Raw genomic sequence first — 17834 nt, 5'->3', positions numbered from 1 at the left:
CTTGGTCCTCCAAGCGGCAACCCACTCTCTCTCGCTCTAGTGCTGAAGCTGAATATCGCGGTGTTGCTAATGTTGTCTCCGAGTCCTGCTGGATCCGCAATTTACTTCTGGAGCTTCATTTTCCTCTCTCTCAGGCAACATTGGTCCACTGTGACAATGTTAGTGCCATCTACCTCTCTGGGAATCCAGTGCACCATCAGCGTACCAAACATATTGAGATGGATATCCATTTTGTTCGGGAAAAGGTCGCGCGTGGCCAGGCTCGCGTCCTTCATGTTCCTTCCCGTCATCAGATTGCGGACATTTTTACCAAGGGCCTACCTCGGCTTCTTTTTGATGATTTTCGTTCCAGTCTCAGCGTCGGTGAACCTCCCGCTTCGACTGCGGGGGTGTGATAGAATAGGATATTATTTTTTCTCTTTGTAATTACGCCTGTAATTAGGGTTTAATATTTATTGTTAGTAAACTAGGTAAGTTGTATATATAGGGTATTTCATTATCAATAATAGGCACGGAATTGATTTCCTTCATGTCAAACAACCACTTATCCCAAAAGCTTAAGCTGTTGGGTAAGGGCCACTTTAATGGTTTTATATTATATTCTAACACGCCCCCTCACGCAAGAGCCCTTTGGGCTTGAAGCGTGGATAAATGCACAGGCCCACCTACCATGTGCTTAATCAAATTCCACTTTTTAATTAGAAAGTGAGGGGAGCAAGGATCGAACTCTAGACCTCTCGGCCATAGAGGCTCTGATACCATGTCAAACAACCACTTATCCCAAAAGCTTAAGCTGTTGGGTAAGGGCCACTTTAATGGTTTTATATTATATTCTAACAATTTCTGTGATCATCGATGATTTCTTGCAATATGCTATCCATCTCTCTGTGCATTTTTTCCACTTTGGCCTGTTAAAATAAAATTAAAGATAAAAGACTATAAAATAATGTGAATTTATTATTAGTTTGCAATGTGTTCTTCATCGATATATCTATTTATATTAGGGCATGACTATGTACAAAAAAAGTATTAGGGTATAACTCATAATCATTAATAAATAACTACGTAATTAAATACTGAGTAAACATAGTGTTAATGGCAAATGTTAAATTAGCAGTTACATATCAAATAATAATAATGCTCTTTAGTATAAAATAATTAACTCACAATTTTTAATTTTTGTATTCATGGAACATTTATTTTCGAATTAGGCAAAGGAAGGACTTATTTGAAGTCACTTTGTACCATAAAGGCTTAATTACGCGAGTATTTGAGAGATATTGCTTACTCATAACTCAGAAGTTGTTTTAAACTTATTTTCATAAACGACTATTATAAACTTATGAATTAATAAGCGTTTATACTTATAGGAAAATTTTATAAAAAATGGTGCACACCTGAACCATGTTTTTACAACATTTACTAGATGTTATTTACAATATACTTCTTATGTGCTAAAACCTATTTGCAAAGAAGTCATTTGAACTTTTGTGAATCAATTTTTTCTTAGTTCTCCACCTGTACACAAAACTATCCTTATATATAATTTATTTTAAATTTATTTCAATAATGAAAGCAAATTAATTAAAAATAAACTCATATGTGATAAACACTTATTACAACAATAAGCATTTAGGTTCCGTTTGAAAGAGTTTATTTTGAACGTATCTTATAACATAAAATACTTACGCAAGTGTTTGACTTATGACTTATTTGAACTTATTTTTCATATATAAGTTGTTCATATTAACTTATTGCTCTTGCATATCTATAATCTATTTTCAACTTATTTTAATCGCTATCTCGAATTAGCATATAAATAAACGCTCATACAATAGGCAACCATAAGCGCTTATTGTTTTATGAGACTCTTTTAAACTCTGTAACCAAAAAACACATGCCGATTACCTTCACTTTACTCATCCTTCGAAGTACTAATCCAATAGAAGGATAGAGATCTGCAAGACAAAACCCCCCTAACAGCTTCAACTGTTCCTCAGTAATTGATTTGAACACATCTTGGTGTTTGTTTTTCTTCCCAAAAGCTGCACGTGCAGTTATTCCATATGTTAGAGAGAAAATCTTCTCACTGAGATTAACAACCAATCCTTCACTAGCAGCTATTGCTTTAACAAGTTCAGACACCTCTTCTTCTCTTATGGACCTGAAGCTGGAATTGAACAAGAAAAAGTTAGTAAATGAGTGAAAATTTAGTACATTAAGTAACACTCACAATAACTAATTGAAATTTTTTTTAATTAAGAGGATAGATACTCTCAGGATGTTTGTTTTAGATTTAAAAAAAATAAAATTTAACCCTCTAAAAAATATTATTATTTTTAGAAATTATTAGAAAAAAACATAAAGGTCACAATAAATAAAATCATTGCAGCAAAAATAAAATAAAATAAAATAAAATAAAATAAAATCACATTTTTTTAATTTTCTCACTCATATATCATAATAGATTTTTTCGATAAGCTAATTAAAATAACTTTTTGAAACATTTTGATTGATTTCAGCTTTCCTAAAAAATAATGATTTTGTGGAAAGTTAAAACAAACATTCAATTTTTTTAAAAAATGGGTTGTCAATTAAAATGGTGATCTTTAAATAAAAAATGAAACAAACACACTATCAATTAAGTGAATTTTTTCTCTTAGAGGAGCAAGTGCCGCATTTTCTAACATGCATGTAGTTTCTTCCCAGACCTGAATGATTGCACACGCTTTGCACTTAACAGCTCTATAGTGCAAATCTTTCTAAGCTGCCTCCAGTATTCTCCATATGGAGCAAAAGCTATGTCTGTGAAATTGTATGAAGTAACTGAGGACAAAAGAAGGTTTGGCCTGTCACAAAAGTTAAGGTCATATGTTTTCATAACCTGTTTTGCAATTTCTGGTGAAGTGACTATGATGTGGGAAACCTCTCCTAGTTTTAGGTGCATTAAGGGTCCATACTTGTTTGCCAGTTTTCTGAAGCTGTGATGAGGCATTGAACCTCCAATTTGGTGTAAGTTTCCTATGAGAGGAAGTGTCCATGGTCCGGGGGGTAAATTGGAACATGATCTTTTAAGAAACTTGAATAAGATGATGAGAAAAAGAAAAAAGGCTATGAAGGAAACAGAGAAAGGGCTGTTGAGCTCCATGGAATTAATAATTAGATATGAAGAAGCTGGTTCCTATACAAAAGACTCATATAAATGGTGTTTTAAAGAGGTATGGAAAAGAAAAGTACAAAAGATTGCAAAAATTTATCAACCATAAATTAGCATTGGTAGATTCTAGAGGAATGTTGACTTGTTGTCCATGTTTGATAAAAACAAAAGTATGTGGTGCTCAAGTGTTTGAAGCAAGCAAGAGATGGGTGTTCTTGTTGTGATCTGATTTTATATGTCTATGTAGTTTCGTTTGAAAGAGCGCCTCAAACATTCACATCATATCAAAATTAGTTAGCTCTCAGCATGCAAGATTTTTGCAGATCAGAATTGCTTGAATGAGAATCGAATCATGACCAACCACCAGTTGTAATGGATGGAAAAATTTCTCACGCGAATTTTTTTCAAATATGATTAGAATGTATCAAACAAGTGAACAACCAATGATTTCAAAAACTTAAACAGGTAAGAGTCACATAAATAATTTTATATTATTATATCTCACATAGTCACATGCCCCTTCATGCTCGTTTGAACTTGTCCATTTGGGCTTGAAGCATGAGCTAGCAATGCATAAACTCATATACCAGCTTCATTTACCCAATATTCTGGGGGTAAAATTGCTGGAATCATGCCTTCCAAAAACAAAATTTGCTGGATTCATCATACTGCATTAAACTCCAGTATCTATAAAAGCAATGGTGCGTATTGGCACATGATACTTTGAAGGAAGTATCTGAATCTCAACATTTGGCAGTGGAGGAGATTCAGGATTCACGACATTGATTCCTGGTTTAATTTCTTCTGGTTTAATCTCCTGCATGTTCAGCATCGGAAAATGCTCTGTATCAGCAGCAGCAACATCAACTTCATCAGAGCCTTTTGTATCTTCAAAAGATTCAGCATATCAAAAAATTAGAGGCAACAATAGTTGAACTCTAGATCACTTGATGATAGATGTTCTAGGCATAAAGAGGTGTTAGCTACTGCGGTTGATGAGGATCCGGATGTGTCAGAAGGTCTGGTGTTTACCCCAGTCAAGGAGTCTTCATTTCATCAAGCCTTACCACAAAGGAGCATTGTGGACCAAATAATAAACAACAAACACTTACTATGGATAATGGATATCAACTACCAAATAGAGTCATAGAGACATAGAATGAATAATTGAATAAGTTTTGGGAAATGTTTGTAACATAGTCTGTGATGACACTTGCTAAGGCTAAGACTGATAAGTAATGGGAATCAGGCAGAGGTTGTTTAGTCAATAAATGATTCAGGGTGATAGGTAATGACTAATGAGAATTAAGCAGAGGTCGTTTACTTTTCTTAGAGAGTTAGAGCTCACCCAAGTGATTTAGTCATGTCTAAGTTCTACATTCTTCATTTCATTGGAAAGCTTCCAATCAAAGTGGTAAAGTAATTGGGAAGCGAAAGCTCAATGCTGTGTAAGGAAAATGCAATGCCTAGGCACATCCTCCTTCTAGCACCAAATGTGATATATTCAAAGTTTGTGCCTTTGGAATCAATTTGGCTATCAAGAAATCTATCAGGTTTTAAAGTCTCAGCTTCAGCCCAATACCTGGGATCTCGTCCAATTTCTCAAACATTGACAATGCCCCTGCTCTTAGCTGGTATGTCATACCCTTGATTTGGCATCTCTCTCTACATTCTCTTGGAATAACCAATGGTACAGATGGATGTAGACTTGGGATTTCTTTGATGACAGATTTTAAGTATATCAACTGGTGCTCTGTCTCATCCATATTCCCCTTGCTATCAAGCACCCTTCTTACCTCAACTTGTGCTTCTTCCATCACCTTTGAGTTCTTTATCATTTCATCCATCCCTCATAACACAACCCCCGAAATTGTTTCTCCACCAGCGGCGAACATGTCCTGTAAATATATTAGTACCATCTATTGTCTAAGTATATACTGCCTTGCATTTTTCTTTCAGACAACCAAGAACTTGAAATTCTTTGACATTCACTCTAAAAAGCTAGCTAGGAACTTAACAGTTAATTTCTATCAGCTGGTTACATACAATTACTAAACCAAAATATCTTTAACCATATATTTTATATGCACTTTGGATAACAATGACACAATTTGAGGAGCTAAATTATCAGAAGTCATGAATTATGACAAGGATTGTTTATGAACTTATTTGCATATACACATATACCAATCATGCACATAACTATTACATATATCACATGCACCTTATTTTTCTATATATCACTCTTTTCATATAAATTACATTTTATTACTTATCTTCCCCTTTTCTCCCTCACTCATACTACAACCCATTGCGATGTCTATCCAACATTTCTGCATATCTATTAAGCTTGACGAGTAACCGGAATCAAGTAGAGGTCGTTTAATTTTCTCGCGGTCAGTCCAAATGACTCAGTCATTTCAGTTATGTCAAGCTCTTCATTCTTCATTCCATTGGGAAGCTTCCAATCAAAATGGTAAAGTAACTGCGCAAGTTGCAGCTCACTGCCACGTAAGGCAAATGCGATGCCTGGACACATCCTCCTTCCAGCACCAAATGGGAGATATTCAAAGTTTGTGCCTCTAAAATCAATTTGGCTATTGAGAAATCTCTCAGGTTTAAAATTTTCAGCTTCATCCCAATATCTGGGATCTCTTCCAATTGCCCAAGCATTGACAATGACCCTGCTCTTTGCTGGTATCTCATAGCCATTGATTTGGCATCTCTTAGTACATTCTCTTGGAACTAGCAATGGTAGAGATGGATGTAGCCTCAAGGTTTCTTTGATGACAGATTTTAAGTATATCAACTGGTGCAAGCCTTCCTCATCCATATTCCCCTTGCTATCGAACACTCTTCTTACCTCATCTTGTGCTTTTTCCATCACTTTTGGATTCTTTACCATTTCTGACATCCCCCACAATACAGTCCTTGAAATTGTTTCTCCACCACCAGCGAACATGTCCTGTAAAAGGATGTATACCATCTGTTATCTAAATTGGAGTGCATTATATATTTTTCAACCAACCAAGAACTTGAAGTTCTTTGATGTTCACTCTAAAGTTCTAGTCAGGAACTTAAGAGTTAGTTTGTATCAGGTTACATATCATACATTGAATTTTATTACAAGACAGATCATGTAGGGTAGGGTGGGCAAAGTTTTTTTTTTTAAAAAAAGGCTTAATTGCAATTTTGGTCCCTGACATTTACCATTTCCACGATTTTAGTCCCCCACCTAATTTAATTACACGGATGGTCACTGACTTTGCTGGTCGTCTGCAACGTTGGTCCTGCCGTTTATTTGTTAACGGAGGAGGCTTACGTGGATGTCCAATTGGAGAGAGAAAGAAGGACTGAAGAGAGAGGGAAGCATCTGAGTTGCACGTGAGTTGGTCAAATGTTGAAAAGTTCACATATTATACATTGAATTTTATTCTTACTCTTGAATCTCATTAAAGTATATATCTAATGTGTGTTTTTTTGTGATCTCATTTTATATGAAAAATCATTTTTCTATTTTAATATCTAAACAATTTAAAATCACTTTTTAAAGTGAAGAATAGTTTTTATATTTATAATTTTTTAAAAATCTTTTAAAATAAAAATAGAATGGCCCTAAATTTTTTTTCATAGTTTTTAGTCTCTGAAATTTTTAATAATTCTTATGATGTCATAAAACATGTTTGAAATATTTTTTTATCAAGTCACGAGGCCACGTGGCAATCCTAGTCACATATAGGTGACTACGTGTAATTTTTACATCAGTTAAGTCTTTTCATAATTCTCTTTCATCAAATTTATCCTCTCAAAATTCTCTTTTATCAAGTTTAGTCATTCAAAATTTTCTTTTATCAATTTTTTCCCTTTTCCACTTCTTCTTCTTTCTCCTGCCGCTCATCACTCATTCTTCCACCATTTTTTCCAGCGAACCACCGCACTCAAACTTTCTCTCCTGTCTCCCAAAGTCTCTCCTCCTCCATCTTCCTTCCAACCTCTTTCTCTCTAGCTCTGTTTTCTTTCCCCCAAAAATTTATGCAACTTGGTGATTAGAAAATTATAATTCATTCAAAGCTATCAGGATTTGAGTATGGTGTTTTTTCGGTAAAATGATGGAAGAAAGGGTGATGAGTGGTAAGTAAAGAGAAAATGACTAAATTTGATAAAAAATAATAATTTTGAAGGACAAAAGTTGATAAAAAAGAATTTTGAAATGACTAAATTTGATGAAAGAGAATTTTGAAATGACTAAAATTGATGTGAAGATTACACGTGGGCACCTATATGTGACTAGGATTGCCACGTGGGCTGGTAGCTAGGTAAAAAGTATTTCAAAACTGCTTTATGACGTCATAATGACTATTTTCAATCAAACAAAAATTTTCAGGGACTAAAAACAATGAATTTTTTTTATTGGACGATTTCAGATTATGTTGTATAAGTCTAGACCAAAAACATATTTAACCAAAAAGAATTACTTTTTTAAAAGCAAGAAAAATCTGTTTTAAAATTTGTATTTGATAAGTAAAAATAAAAAAATAATCATGCACCACAAATTACCCCTTAATATATGCAATTTATAGATAAATATTTAAATTGTGAAAATAAGAGCGACACTTTGGCGGTTTTTAGGGTCGCAAAATGGCGCATCTTTATGAATACACATTGGAAGCGGTTTCTGTTAAAAACTGCTCCCAACATATGTGTTAGAAAGGTGTCACCCCCAATCATTTTCATTTGGTGATAGACTAACCTGGATGACTGCTTTAATATTTTCATCAGTCAAGGGATATTGCGAGTCCTTTTCATGTTCCTTTTGAAGCTGGAGAAGAACATCGGCTAGATCTTCACTTCCTGCTTCCTTGTTGCTGTTTTTTTCATCTTTATGATAATCAATGATGTCTTGCAATATCCTATCATTTTCTCTGTGCAGTTTTTCCATTTTGGCTTTGGCTTTACTCATCCTTTGAAGCATTAGTCCAATGGAAGGATAGAAATCAGCAACACAAAGCCCTCCTAACTTCATTACTTCCTCCATATTCCATTTGAACTGGTCTTGTTGGTGTTTGATTTTCTTCCCAAAAGCTACACGTGCTGTTATCCCATACGTCAGTGAGAAAATCTTCTCAGTGAGGTTAACAACAGAGCCTTCAGTATCGTAGATTGTTTTAACAAGTGCTGACACTTCTTCTTCTCTTATGAACTTAAAGGATTGCACACGCTTTAAACTTAACAGCTCTATGGTGCATATCCTTCGGAGTTCCTTCCAGTACTCTCCGTATGGAGAGAAGACAATGTCTGTAGCATTGTATGAAAGTGTTGTGGACATTACAAAGTTTGGCCTATCACAAAAGTTAAGGTCATGTGTTTTCATAACCTGTTTTGCAATTTCTGGTGAAGTGACAATGATGTGGGATACCTCTCCTAGTTTCAGGTGCATTAAGTCTCCATACTTGTTTGCCAAGTTTCTGAAGCAGTGATGGGGTATTGAGCCAGCAATCTGGTGTATGTTTCCTATGAGAGGTAGTGTCCATGGTCCTGGGGGTAAGTTGGTGCTGGAGTTATTAGAATTTGATCTTTTCAGTAACTTGATTAGAATAACGAGAAAGATAAGGATGGCGACGAAGGAAATAGAGGAAGGATGGCTAAGTTCCATGGTGCTGATGGGTGATCAGATGTCTAGTTCAGGATGGATAGATGGTGTTATATATGAAGGCGTTTTCTCTCATATATATAGAAAAAAGAGAATTACACGTTAGAATTTTCTTGTGGACTGTAATTAGTAGTTCAATAATAAAAACAAGTTAATTCATCATTCAGACATGCATGTGTGTGTGTTAGTAAGCCCACTTGATGATTTAAAAGATTAATATTGATTAGTGTGAATTATAACGTAGACTTTAAATTAATCTATAGGGATCATATTGAAAAAGAGAGTTATATATGTTCTAACTTGGTCGTTCTATAGTCACGTTAACTATGCCTCTCCAACTTGCCCATCGACAATTGTGAAAAAGAGTGCGACATACATCGGAGGCCTGAGGCTGCATTTTCAAGTCGACTTCCAAATGAGATCATACATAACTTCATTCCGCCATGTCTATCTCCATCTTTTTAGTGTTATATAAGACTTCAATAATTCCCTAGTCCTTACATTACAAACACTATAAAAGATTATCAACTATAATAACATCTCCAATGTAAGGTTCTTAATTCTTATTTCTGAGCTAAGAACTAAGTGAGTTCTTAACCATTGAAGATGGCTGATGTGGAGTTCTTAGTTCTTAAAAATAAGAACTAGTTCTTATATAAAAAATTTTACTTTTTGAATTCTTCGCATAAAAAATTAATTTTCTCTCTGTCATTCATCAATTGATTTAATTTAAGTATTTAATTAACATTTAAATTTAAATTAAAATCATATGAAAATAAAAAATATTACTAATATAATGGTATTGTGGGACTAGATAAATAGTGCTAAGAACTAAGAACTCATGGTTGGATTAAAATTTGCAAAGAGTTGCTTAAGCATATGTGGCAGTACGAGCCCACATGAATAGTGCTAAGAACTAAGAACCTAGCATTGAAGATGTTTTAATTAACAAGTTCATTGGAGGTAAATTGCAGTTTAGAATAAACTCTATGATCTTAGAGGATCGCTGTCAGTGCATGTGATACTTAAGGAGAAAATTTATTAAACATGTGGTGATCAATGATCATATCATATGCGCGCTTGAAGCAGGACCAGAGATTGGTCTTCTTGTTAACATGAGGAAAGCATGTTACGTTGTGTATAGTTGTTTATATCAGCATTTATGTCTTGATAACAACAAACAACAAACAATTTGCCATGTTAGTACATGCATGAACCATGAAATAGAGTTATACAGTTATAAAGATACATTTAATTCATATGCATTCACAATGTAAAGAGTTTTATAAATACATCTAATTATATTTTATTTTGTCATGTTTCTTTTTCTTATTTTATAGTTTATTGATGATGTGGGAAAATAGTGAACTCTAATGAGATGTCTGTGCAATATTTGTGATGACATACACTTGCTTTGAAATATACTTTTATATGCAGTTTTGGATAACCATGGCATATTGTAAGGGGCTAAATTTGATACAAATATAGAAGTAATGAACATTGAATAGCATGCTTGGAACTATAGGATGAACTTTGTTTAAATATGTCAGACTTACTTAAAATATTGAAGGTATGAGAGTCTGATCAATTGCCTGCTATAGACTTCTTATAGGCCTAGCTAACAAAGATGAACTCCAGATTCACAAAATTAAGATATGTGGTCCTCATGATATGCTTGAATCTGCAGGACCAAGTTGCGTCTTCTTAACTATTAGCACGAGAAAAGCATTTGACCTGATCGACATATTAATGAAATTCTATTGTTAAGAATTCAATTGGCAGGATTCATGGGGCAGATATATATTTAATTTGCATTAGCTCTATATGGTGATTGGTGCGCGTACCTTTCACAGTTGCCTCCAATATTCTCCACATGGTGATAAAGCAACATAAATATATGTACTGTAGCATTATTCTGGAATATTGATTTGGTGGCCTAGTAAATACATGATCCTGCTGCTGTCCTAAGAATGTGTTTTAAGGAATGAATTTCTAACTACGTACGGTCTGCAACTTGGCCATAACTTCAATCCACCATGGCCGGGTAGGCAATCTATCTCCATCGTTACTGTCGTTCTATAACTACAATCAGACTTCAATAATTTATTACATTACAAACACTATAAAAGATTTGAGAATTCAAGTGCGGAGTTGGAGTCCCACATTGATTAAGTTTGGGTGATGAGAAAACTTTATAAGAGATGTGACCCATAAACCTAAGCCTTAAGGTTTTGAGTTAAGGTGTGACGTATTATATATATATATATATATATATATATATATATTTTTTTTTTTTGAAAGTAACCTTTTATTAGATGAAAATGTTGATAGTACAAACATTACTTAGCAAACATGTGGTGATCATATCATATGCGCGCTTGAAGCAGGGCCAAAGGTATGGTCTTCTAGATGATCTTGTTAATACGAGGAAAGCATCCGACCATCTATTTCAATTATTAATTATTAATTAGCTAGAACTCATGTACGTTTAGCATTTATGTATTGATAACAACATACAACAAGCAATTTGTCATGTGCATGAACCATGAAAGAGTTATAGAGATATATTTAATTATTTTTTTAAAAGCAAAATAAAATTTAAAGAAGCATGTACAAGGGTGCTTCAACCCATGTACAATGAGTTCTTAAACAATAAAGCTCACAACAAGCAATCTAACATGAGCTAGCACAAAACACACCCGAGGTACATTAAATTCCATCCTACACAACCATACCCTGTTAGATAACCAGCCAACAAGGAAAAGAGTCCATGGCCACCAAAGAACAAATTAACTTCAAATACAAAGGGAATTGTTATTCAGACCCCCCCACCCTATTTAGACCGGAGGAAATTTCTGAAACCCGACATTACCCCTTTCGAACGCACCTTTAACTTGTGTGATGGTCGATCGCAGTTTGGACCTTATTTTCTGAGTGCGAAACAGACGCACATTGAGGGTGCGATTGTGACGCACTTTGAGAGTGCGTTTAAAACGCACCGGCCATATTGACCATGAGTCAACAACCGGTAAAACTCATTAAATGAGTCATTAAGTGCGTCGTTACAACCTAGGTCATCGCAGCTCTATAAAAATGGCTTCCCAATCCTTCATTTTTCACACAACACATCTCTTCTTCCTCTCCTCCTCTTCTATGCTTTTCTTATGTCTTCTTGTTAATGTTATTCTTTTGGTTTAGGGGGTTTTGAGTGGTTGGGGTTATGTGGATGTTATCCCCAACATTAGCAACTTTGAGTACTTTGAAAGTGAAATTTCAAATTCAGAGTGCCAAAGTTGCTAATGTAGGGGTGACCATCCTTGCTCATGTGCTTGTTCAAAGTACTCAAAGTTGCTAAATAGAATAGGTCCACGCTCCCGTGGAAAAGGTCCTCCTCCGGTGTGGTATTGTGATGGAAACATCAAGGCTCACCCAGGCTCAGGTGGCTGCACTGGATCTATCCGGGATGCCGAGGAGGAGAAGACAAGGAAGGGGACCTCAGAAGCCAAGAAAGAGGACCTGAAGAAGAAGAAGACTCCCTCCTGATTGTATCCCATATGGGGGGTCATTGTACTTGTATATGTCAAGTACTAGGGTTAGGACTTAGGGTCTAGGGGTCATTGTACTTGTATGTTCGAAAATTTTGTAATTTATCATAAAAAAATTATGAATAAAGTACTTATTTGTTTCACCATGTTTCTGTTTCATATCTGGTTCTGGTTTCGAGTTGCAAATCGCACTCTCATGGTGCGTCGTCGACGCTGCTCCAAGGAGCGTCTGCGTCGCACCATGTAGAAGCGTCTAACACGCACCCTGAGAGTGCGATTAATTCAGAACTTGTGTCGTGAACATGGACCCTAGCATGGAACATTGTTTGGGTGTTACATGTCGCACTCTCATGGTGCGTCTTAGACGCATCTTAATGATGCGATTGAGACGCACCCTGAGAGTGCGATGAGAACAGTAAATGTTACATGTTACCAAAACAGAACAATTCACTACTACAGAAAAGGCTTTTTGCCACGGTTTCGCACGCCTTTTTTCTACGGTTTAACCGTGGCGATAGCTAGCGTGGCAATTGCTCAATTGCCACGGTTCAAGGGTGACCCGTGGCAATTGCTTCGCTGTAACCACGGGTCGTAACTGGTAACCGTGGCAATAGAGGCCAGATATTGCCACGGTTACGTAGTTAACCGTGGCAATAGGGGCCACATATTGCCACGATTACGTACTTAACTGTGGCCATAGATGCCCCATATTGCCATGGTTACGTACTTAACCGTGGCAATAGATGCCACATATTCCCACGCTTACGTAACCGTGGCAATAGATGCCACATATTGCAGCAACCAAATTTCATAAAAAGTAACTAACTGAGACTAATTGCAGCCACCAAATTTCATAAAAAGTAACCTCAACAATGTAGCAGTTAAAGGAAATGAAAAATAATACACTAGCTACAAAAATGAATAGAAAAAATGTTCTCTACCGCACTAATTACGTCTATTTACATATTATTATGAACCATGGAACCGTGGAGCTCTGCTTGGACTAATATTCGAAGACTTTGCTACCTTTCTTTTACTTCTCGTTCGATATAAGACATCGTCGGTATCTAAAACATATGACACCTAACAACATGCAAAAGGTACTGTTAAGTACATGTAAGGACTGACAGTTCAAGAACACAATCCAACATAATTACTTTAATGAAATGCATAATCAGCAAGATCTGCAAAATAACTACAAAGATGGAAAAAAAAGTAAAGGACATAAAGATATGAGAAAGAGATTGAGATACTAAAATGGGATGCCCTGCTAGAGGTCAAACCCATACATTCTAAATAATCTATATCTAACTGATAACTTTGGCTCTTAACAAGAAGAATTACTCAGTTAAAGTGAATAAAGACATATATTGACAAAATATGTAGAAGTAACAATTGACATTTAATACCTTCGAAGAACTGCAAGCTATCTCACACTCTAGACCATTAAAAATTTGTAGTCCTTCCATAACCTAGCTTGAAAAAGTAAGACGGTTAAAATTTCAAATATTTGCAATTCATTTTACTCCACAACTATCTCTATTAGTTCTCTCTTAACTATGTAATTTATTCAGCCCATTAACAAAATCATTATCATTACAAATCTAGCCTTTTCCCACTAGGCTGGGTCAGCTACAAGCATAAGCCTTCACCAAAATGCTTCAGAGGAAAATACAACTTTGATTTTTTAAAATCAATTAAGAATCAAGTAAACCACATATTTGGCAAACATTTTAAACCTAATGATCATCAAGGATCTTTCTTTTTCTATGGTGTTTACCTATAAATTCAGCAAACAAGATGCACTCAAATAAGATCAATATATGAGAATGATGACATGGCAAATCGGGTCAATTTAAGTTTAAGAAAACCATGGTTTATTTGAGCTTCTAGACCCTGGGGCCAAGATACACTCTCCACTAGCAAAAAGAAGTTCAAAAAACAATAGGCAAAGGCAAAGAAGTACTAGAAAACTATTTCAATTACAAGATGCACATACATCAACTCATATGAAGTTGTGAAGCACTATAAAGGAAAGAACAGTACCTGTATCTATGACTATCACCATATATCATGTCTTCTTTTCCTAACTCTTTCCGTTGTAGAGCTTTACCCACAATAATAATCATGTAAATCATTCAATCATTAAACCAAAACATTAGAACAACTCACATTTAGCATTCTAAGTAAATAAGAATATTTGATTAGGAAAGAAAGGGAAGCACCTTCATGAGAGTTTGAAGAAGGCAGGTGCTAGAACAACAGAAGACAGATATGGAGTTTGAAGAAACTAAACACTGCTTGGCAACACACAGCTCTGCTGTATATAAACATTTACCTGCAACTTACACACATCATGCATTTGAAATTCAAATCCGAAATCAGATCACGAAAAGGGTATGAATCACCTTGTTTTTATAAATATCATCAGAAATTTGAAACAACAGATCAAACTGTGATATCAGTTCTGATTTTGATGGTCATATCTTAGTTTTGATTAGCTACCAGCATACTTTCACTATCAAGAAGACGAAAACATGTACATGCTCTTAATAGCAAATAACATGTATATTATCAAACCTATCCAAAATGACATTTAAGCATAATCAAAACAAACCAAACCGAAGTTCGGCAGCCTATATCACCACCTGATAAAATGATCTCTAAAGTTCATTAAATATACCCACCTACCCATATCTATACTATATTGCAGAAGTGTGTGTGTGTGCTCCCTCAGTCAAATGAACTTTAGCAAACCTAAGATATGACGGTTCTTGTCTTTCTGGTCATAATTAACGCACCATTTTGTAAAAGAAGTAAAAAGACCAAAACTTATATAATGTGAAAAGAGATAAAAATGTTAATCAAGAAAACTTCTATGTAGATACTAGTTCTCTTTTACTTACCTTGGGTAGGGACTCAATATAGCTTTCAGGGATCTCCACCTCCGATAGGGTCTGTGCATTTATGGCCATTGCTGCTTTAAGTACTTGATTCATAAAATCTCTTTGATACTGCAGAAACCTTCTCACCGCATCAGATAAACCCTCTGCAGGAACCTTAAGTGTAGGTAATCACCACTTGTCATCACTTTTTCTCTTCGAACTATCTTTATCTGCATCATCTGCATCTTTTGATACATAGTAGAACTCATTCTGATCTTTGAAGTTATCTAGACAATCTTGCTCATCATCAGCAAGTTTTTTTAAGAGCTAACAACCAATTGAGACATATCTATAGAAAAATAATGATCATTTTGGTTAGTGATCTTACAATAAGCATGTTGTCAAGCTTTCTTAAGGCAAGGATATTCATATGGAGATCTGTTCGTTGTCGCGTTGTCATAATCTATTCATTCAAAGATGAGGATCAATCATATATCAACTATCATAGGGACAATAAGGAACATTAAAAAAGTAGGGTGTGAGTGAGGAGGGTTACCTCCATGCTGGATCCATCTTTTGATTTTTGTTGAGTAGGAACCATCTCAACAACATAATCTATCACTGATAGAAGCCAATCGATTCCCTTTCTCCATCTGGCTTTCCTCTCGGGCAGCATCGGCTCTAGGCGCTTTTGTTCACCAAAAACAGCAGCTGCATTCTCAGCAAGAAAACAATGAGAAACTGACAAGAGCTATTTGAAACATTTCTTCTATCAAGAGCTCATGAAAATGGATAGCTAGAATTGCTGGTGAAAGGGTTACTTCTGAAAGCACATGATGCTAAACAGCCCATGTAAGAAAAGTTTTTAAAATACAAATACAGGTGAGGAATCTCTAATCTATAAGAGTATACAATCAATTTGGTAGCAAAACGATAAGAGTGTCCACGGTAATAATATGAGTGCAACATCTTAAACTCAGGGACTAGATTGTGTTTGGAAAACCGCAGGGTTTGAAGTAACTACAAGGGCTTTCAACCCCAATCCAACAAGTATTTTCCTTTAGCTTTGGAATTCATGAATCGGAAAATAAAAGCACCTTTAGTTTTGATCCAAACATGCACTAATGTTTCTAACAAAATACATATTTCAGAGACTTACAAAATAAGTTTCACTTTTTGAAAAATCAATGCTATACACTAACTTGACTACTTACTCAAATAATAATAGAACTTACAATTACAAAGTTGATCCATTTACTGATTACTCAACAAGTAAACACTGATTTCATTCCCCAAGCTTATCAAAATCTTTCATAAAAATAAGGGTTTACTCTTTATTCAAGTGAATAATATGTTTGTTTGATTAGAGAGGAAGAGATTGATTGATTACCTTTTGAATGAGATGGGTAGAACCCTTGCCAACTGGGAGCGGAACGGTGTCCTTTAAGACCACACAAGTTTCTCTCTGGCTCAGTTCTCCACACGTTCCACATTTCACCTAACGAATTCGCAACAGAAAATCAAAACAACACCACCAGATGCAAAAACGAAAGAGAGATTGGAAGGGTTGAAGAGAAGAGAAAGAGAACCTTTCTCCACGAAGCTTCCACCTTTCTCCACGAAGCTTCCTGTGCGGCTCGCTCCGTCTCAGAATTCTCCGCACTAAATTCGCTGGTGGGAGAGAGGGACAGGTCGATGAAGAGTGGGAGGGAAGGATAGGGAAACGAGAGAGGGACGGGAACAGATCGGAGCTTCGTCGGCAGGTCGATGGTTTGCGAAGAGTAGGATAGAGCGTGGGAGGGAGAGGGATTGCACAGCTTTAGGGTTTTCTTCTAAACAAAGTTGGAGAAAATTTCTATTGTCACGGTCCCTGAAAAAAATAATAAAATATTATCTCCTATTACCACGGTTCCGCTTATAACCGTGGCAATGGAGCTTTTGCCACGGTTCCGCCTATAACCGTGTCAATTGAGGCGTGGCAAAATGTCATTTCTGTAGTAGTGATTGGAGACTAAATTAAGGGAAAATTAATCACATCACAACATAACTTGTCTTTAAAACACAACCTACGTGAAAAGTAATTTGTCTTCAATACACTCATCCTTTAATTAATCCTAAAACACTAGACCTAACTAGTCTTCGAGGTAGATGCTTTTGCTTTTCCTTTCTTCTTTCTGTCAGGGCCACCACCACCATGAGGTGCAACTCCGTTGCCACTGCCACTGTCATCATCATCACCTCCATACTCCAAGTGCTGCATTATGATATCCCGCATACGCTGGTTTGCCTCGAGGATCCGCTGAGGGGTCTCACTGGGGTCAACTGTGATATCACTCAACTCCCATAATTGTTCGAGAACATCCTACAAGCAACAATGAAACAGAATCATAAATTGTAACATAAACAAAATCAAACTAGTCATTAAATTATTGATCCTTACCACAAGAGTTACTGCCACAGGACCTATTGTTTCAGGAGGGACCACAAAGCGGTGTGAGATTGTCTTGTACCACTCAAAGTAGCAAGGCGTTGTCGTTGGAGTGTCAGTATGTTGAGCAGCCACGCAATGAGACATGTTCTCAAACCTCTCATCAATA

The 17834-nt window shown here is 35.8% G+C and overlaps 2 protein-coding genes across 2 annotated transcripts; both read right to left on the bottom strand.

Annotated features, from left to right (window-relative positions):
* Window positions 1-1847: 1847 nt before the first annotated feature.
* On the bottom strand, window positions 1848-3168 carry LOC130733011 (cytochrome P450 71D10-like). Its single transcript, XM_057585046.1, has 2 exons — window positions 2712-3168; window positions 1848-2170 (listed from the first exon to the last, which is right to left on the bottom strand). Exons 1-2 carry the CDS (start codon window positions 3146-3148, stop codon window positions 1861-1863), a joined length of 747 nt encoding a protein of 248 aa, XP_057441029.1. The 5' UTR covers window positions 3149-3168; the 3' UTR covers window positions 1848-1860.
* Window positions 3169-5316: 2148 nt separating this feature from the next.
* Window positions 5317-8832, bottom strand: LOC130733010 (cytochrome P450 71D10-like). The gene is made up of 2 exons (XM_057585045.1): window positions 7908-8832; window positions 5317-6122 (listed from the first exon to the last, which is right to left on the bottom strand). The coding sequence occupies exons 1-2, from the start codon at window positions 8808-8810 to the stop codon at window positions 5502-5504; spliced, it is 1524 nt and encodes a 507-aa protein (XP_057441028.1). The 5' UTR covers window positions 8811-8832; the 3' UTR covers window positions 5317-5501.
* Between the last annotated feature and the right edge of the window lie 9002 nt (window positions 8833-17834).

The sequence above is a fragment of the Lotus japonicus genome, chromosome 1, assembly GCF_012489685.1.
Source record: "Lotus japonicus ecotype B-129 chromosome 1, LjGifu_v1.2".
Classification (NCBI taxonomy): Eukaryota; Viridiplantae; Streptophyta; class Magnoliopsida; order Fabales; family Fabaceae; genus Lotus; species Lotus japonicus.
The sequence above is the reverse complement of the archived record's forward strand: the minus strand, read 5'-3'. Positions and strand labels throughout refer to the sequence as shown.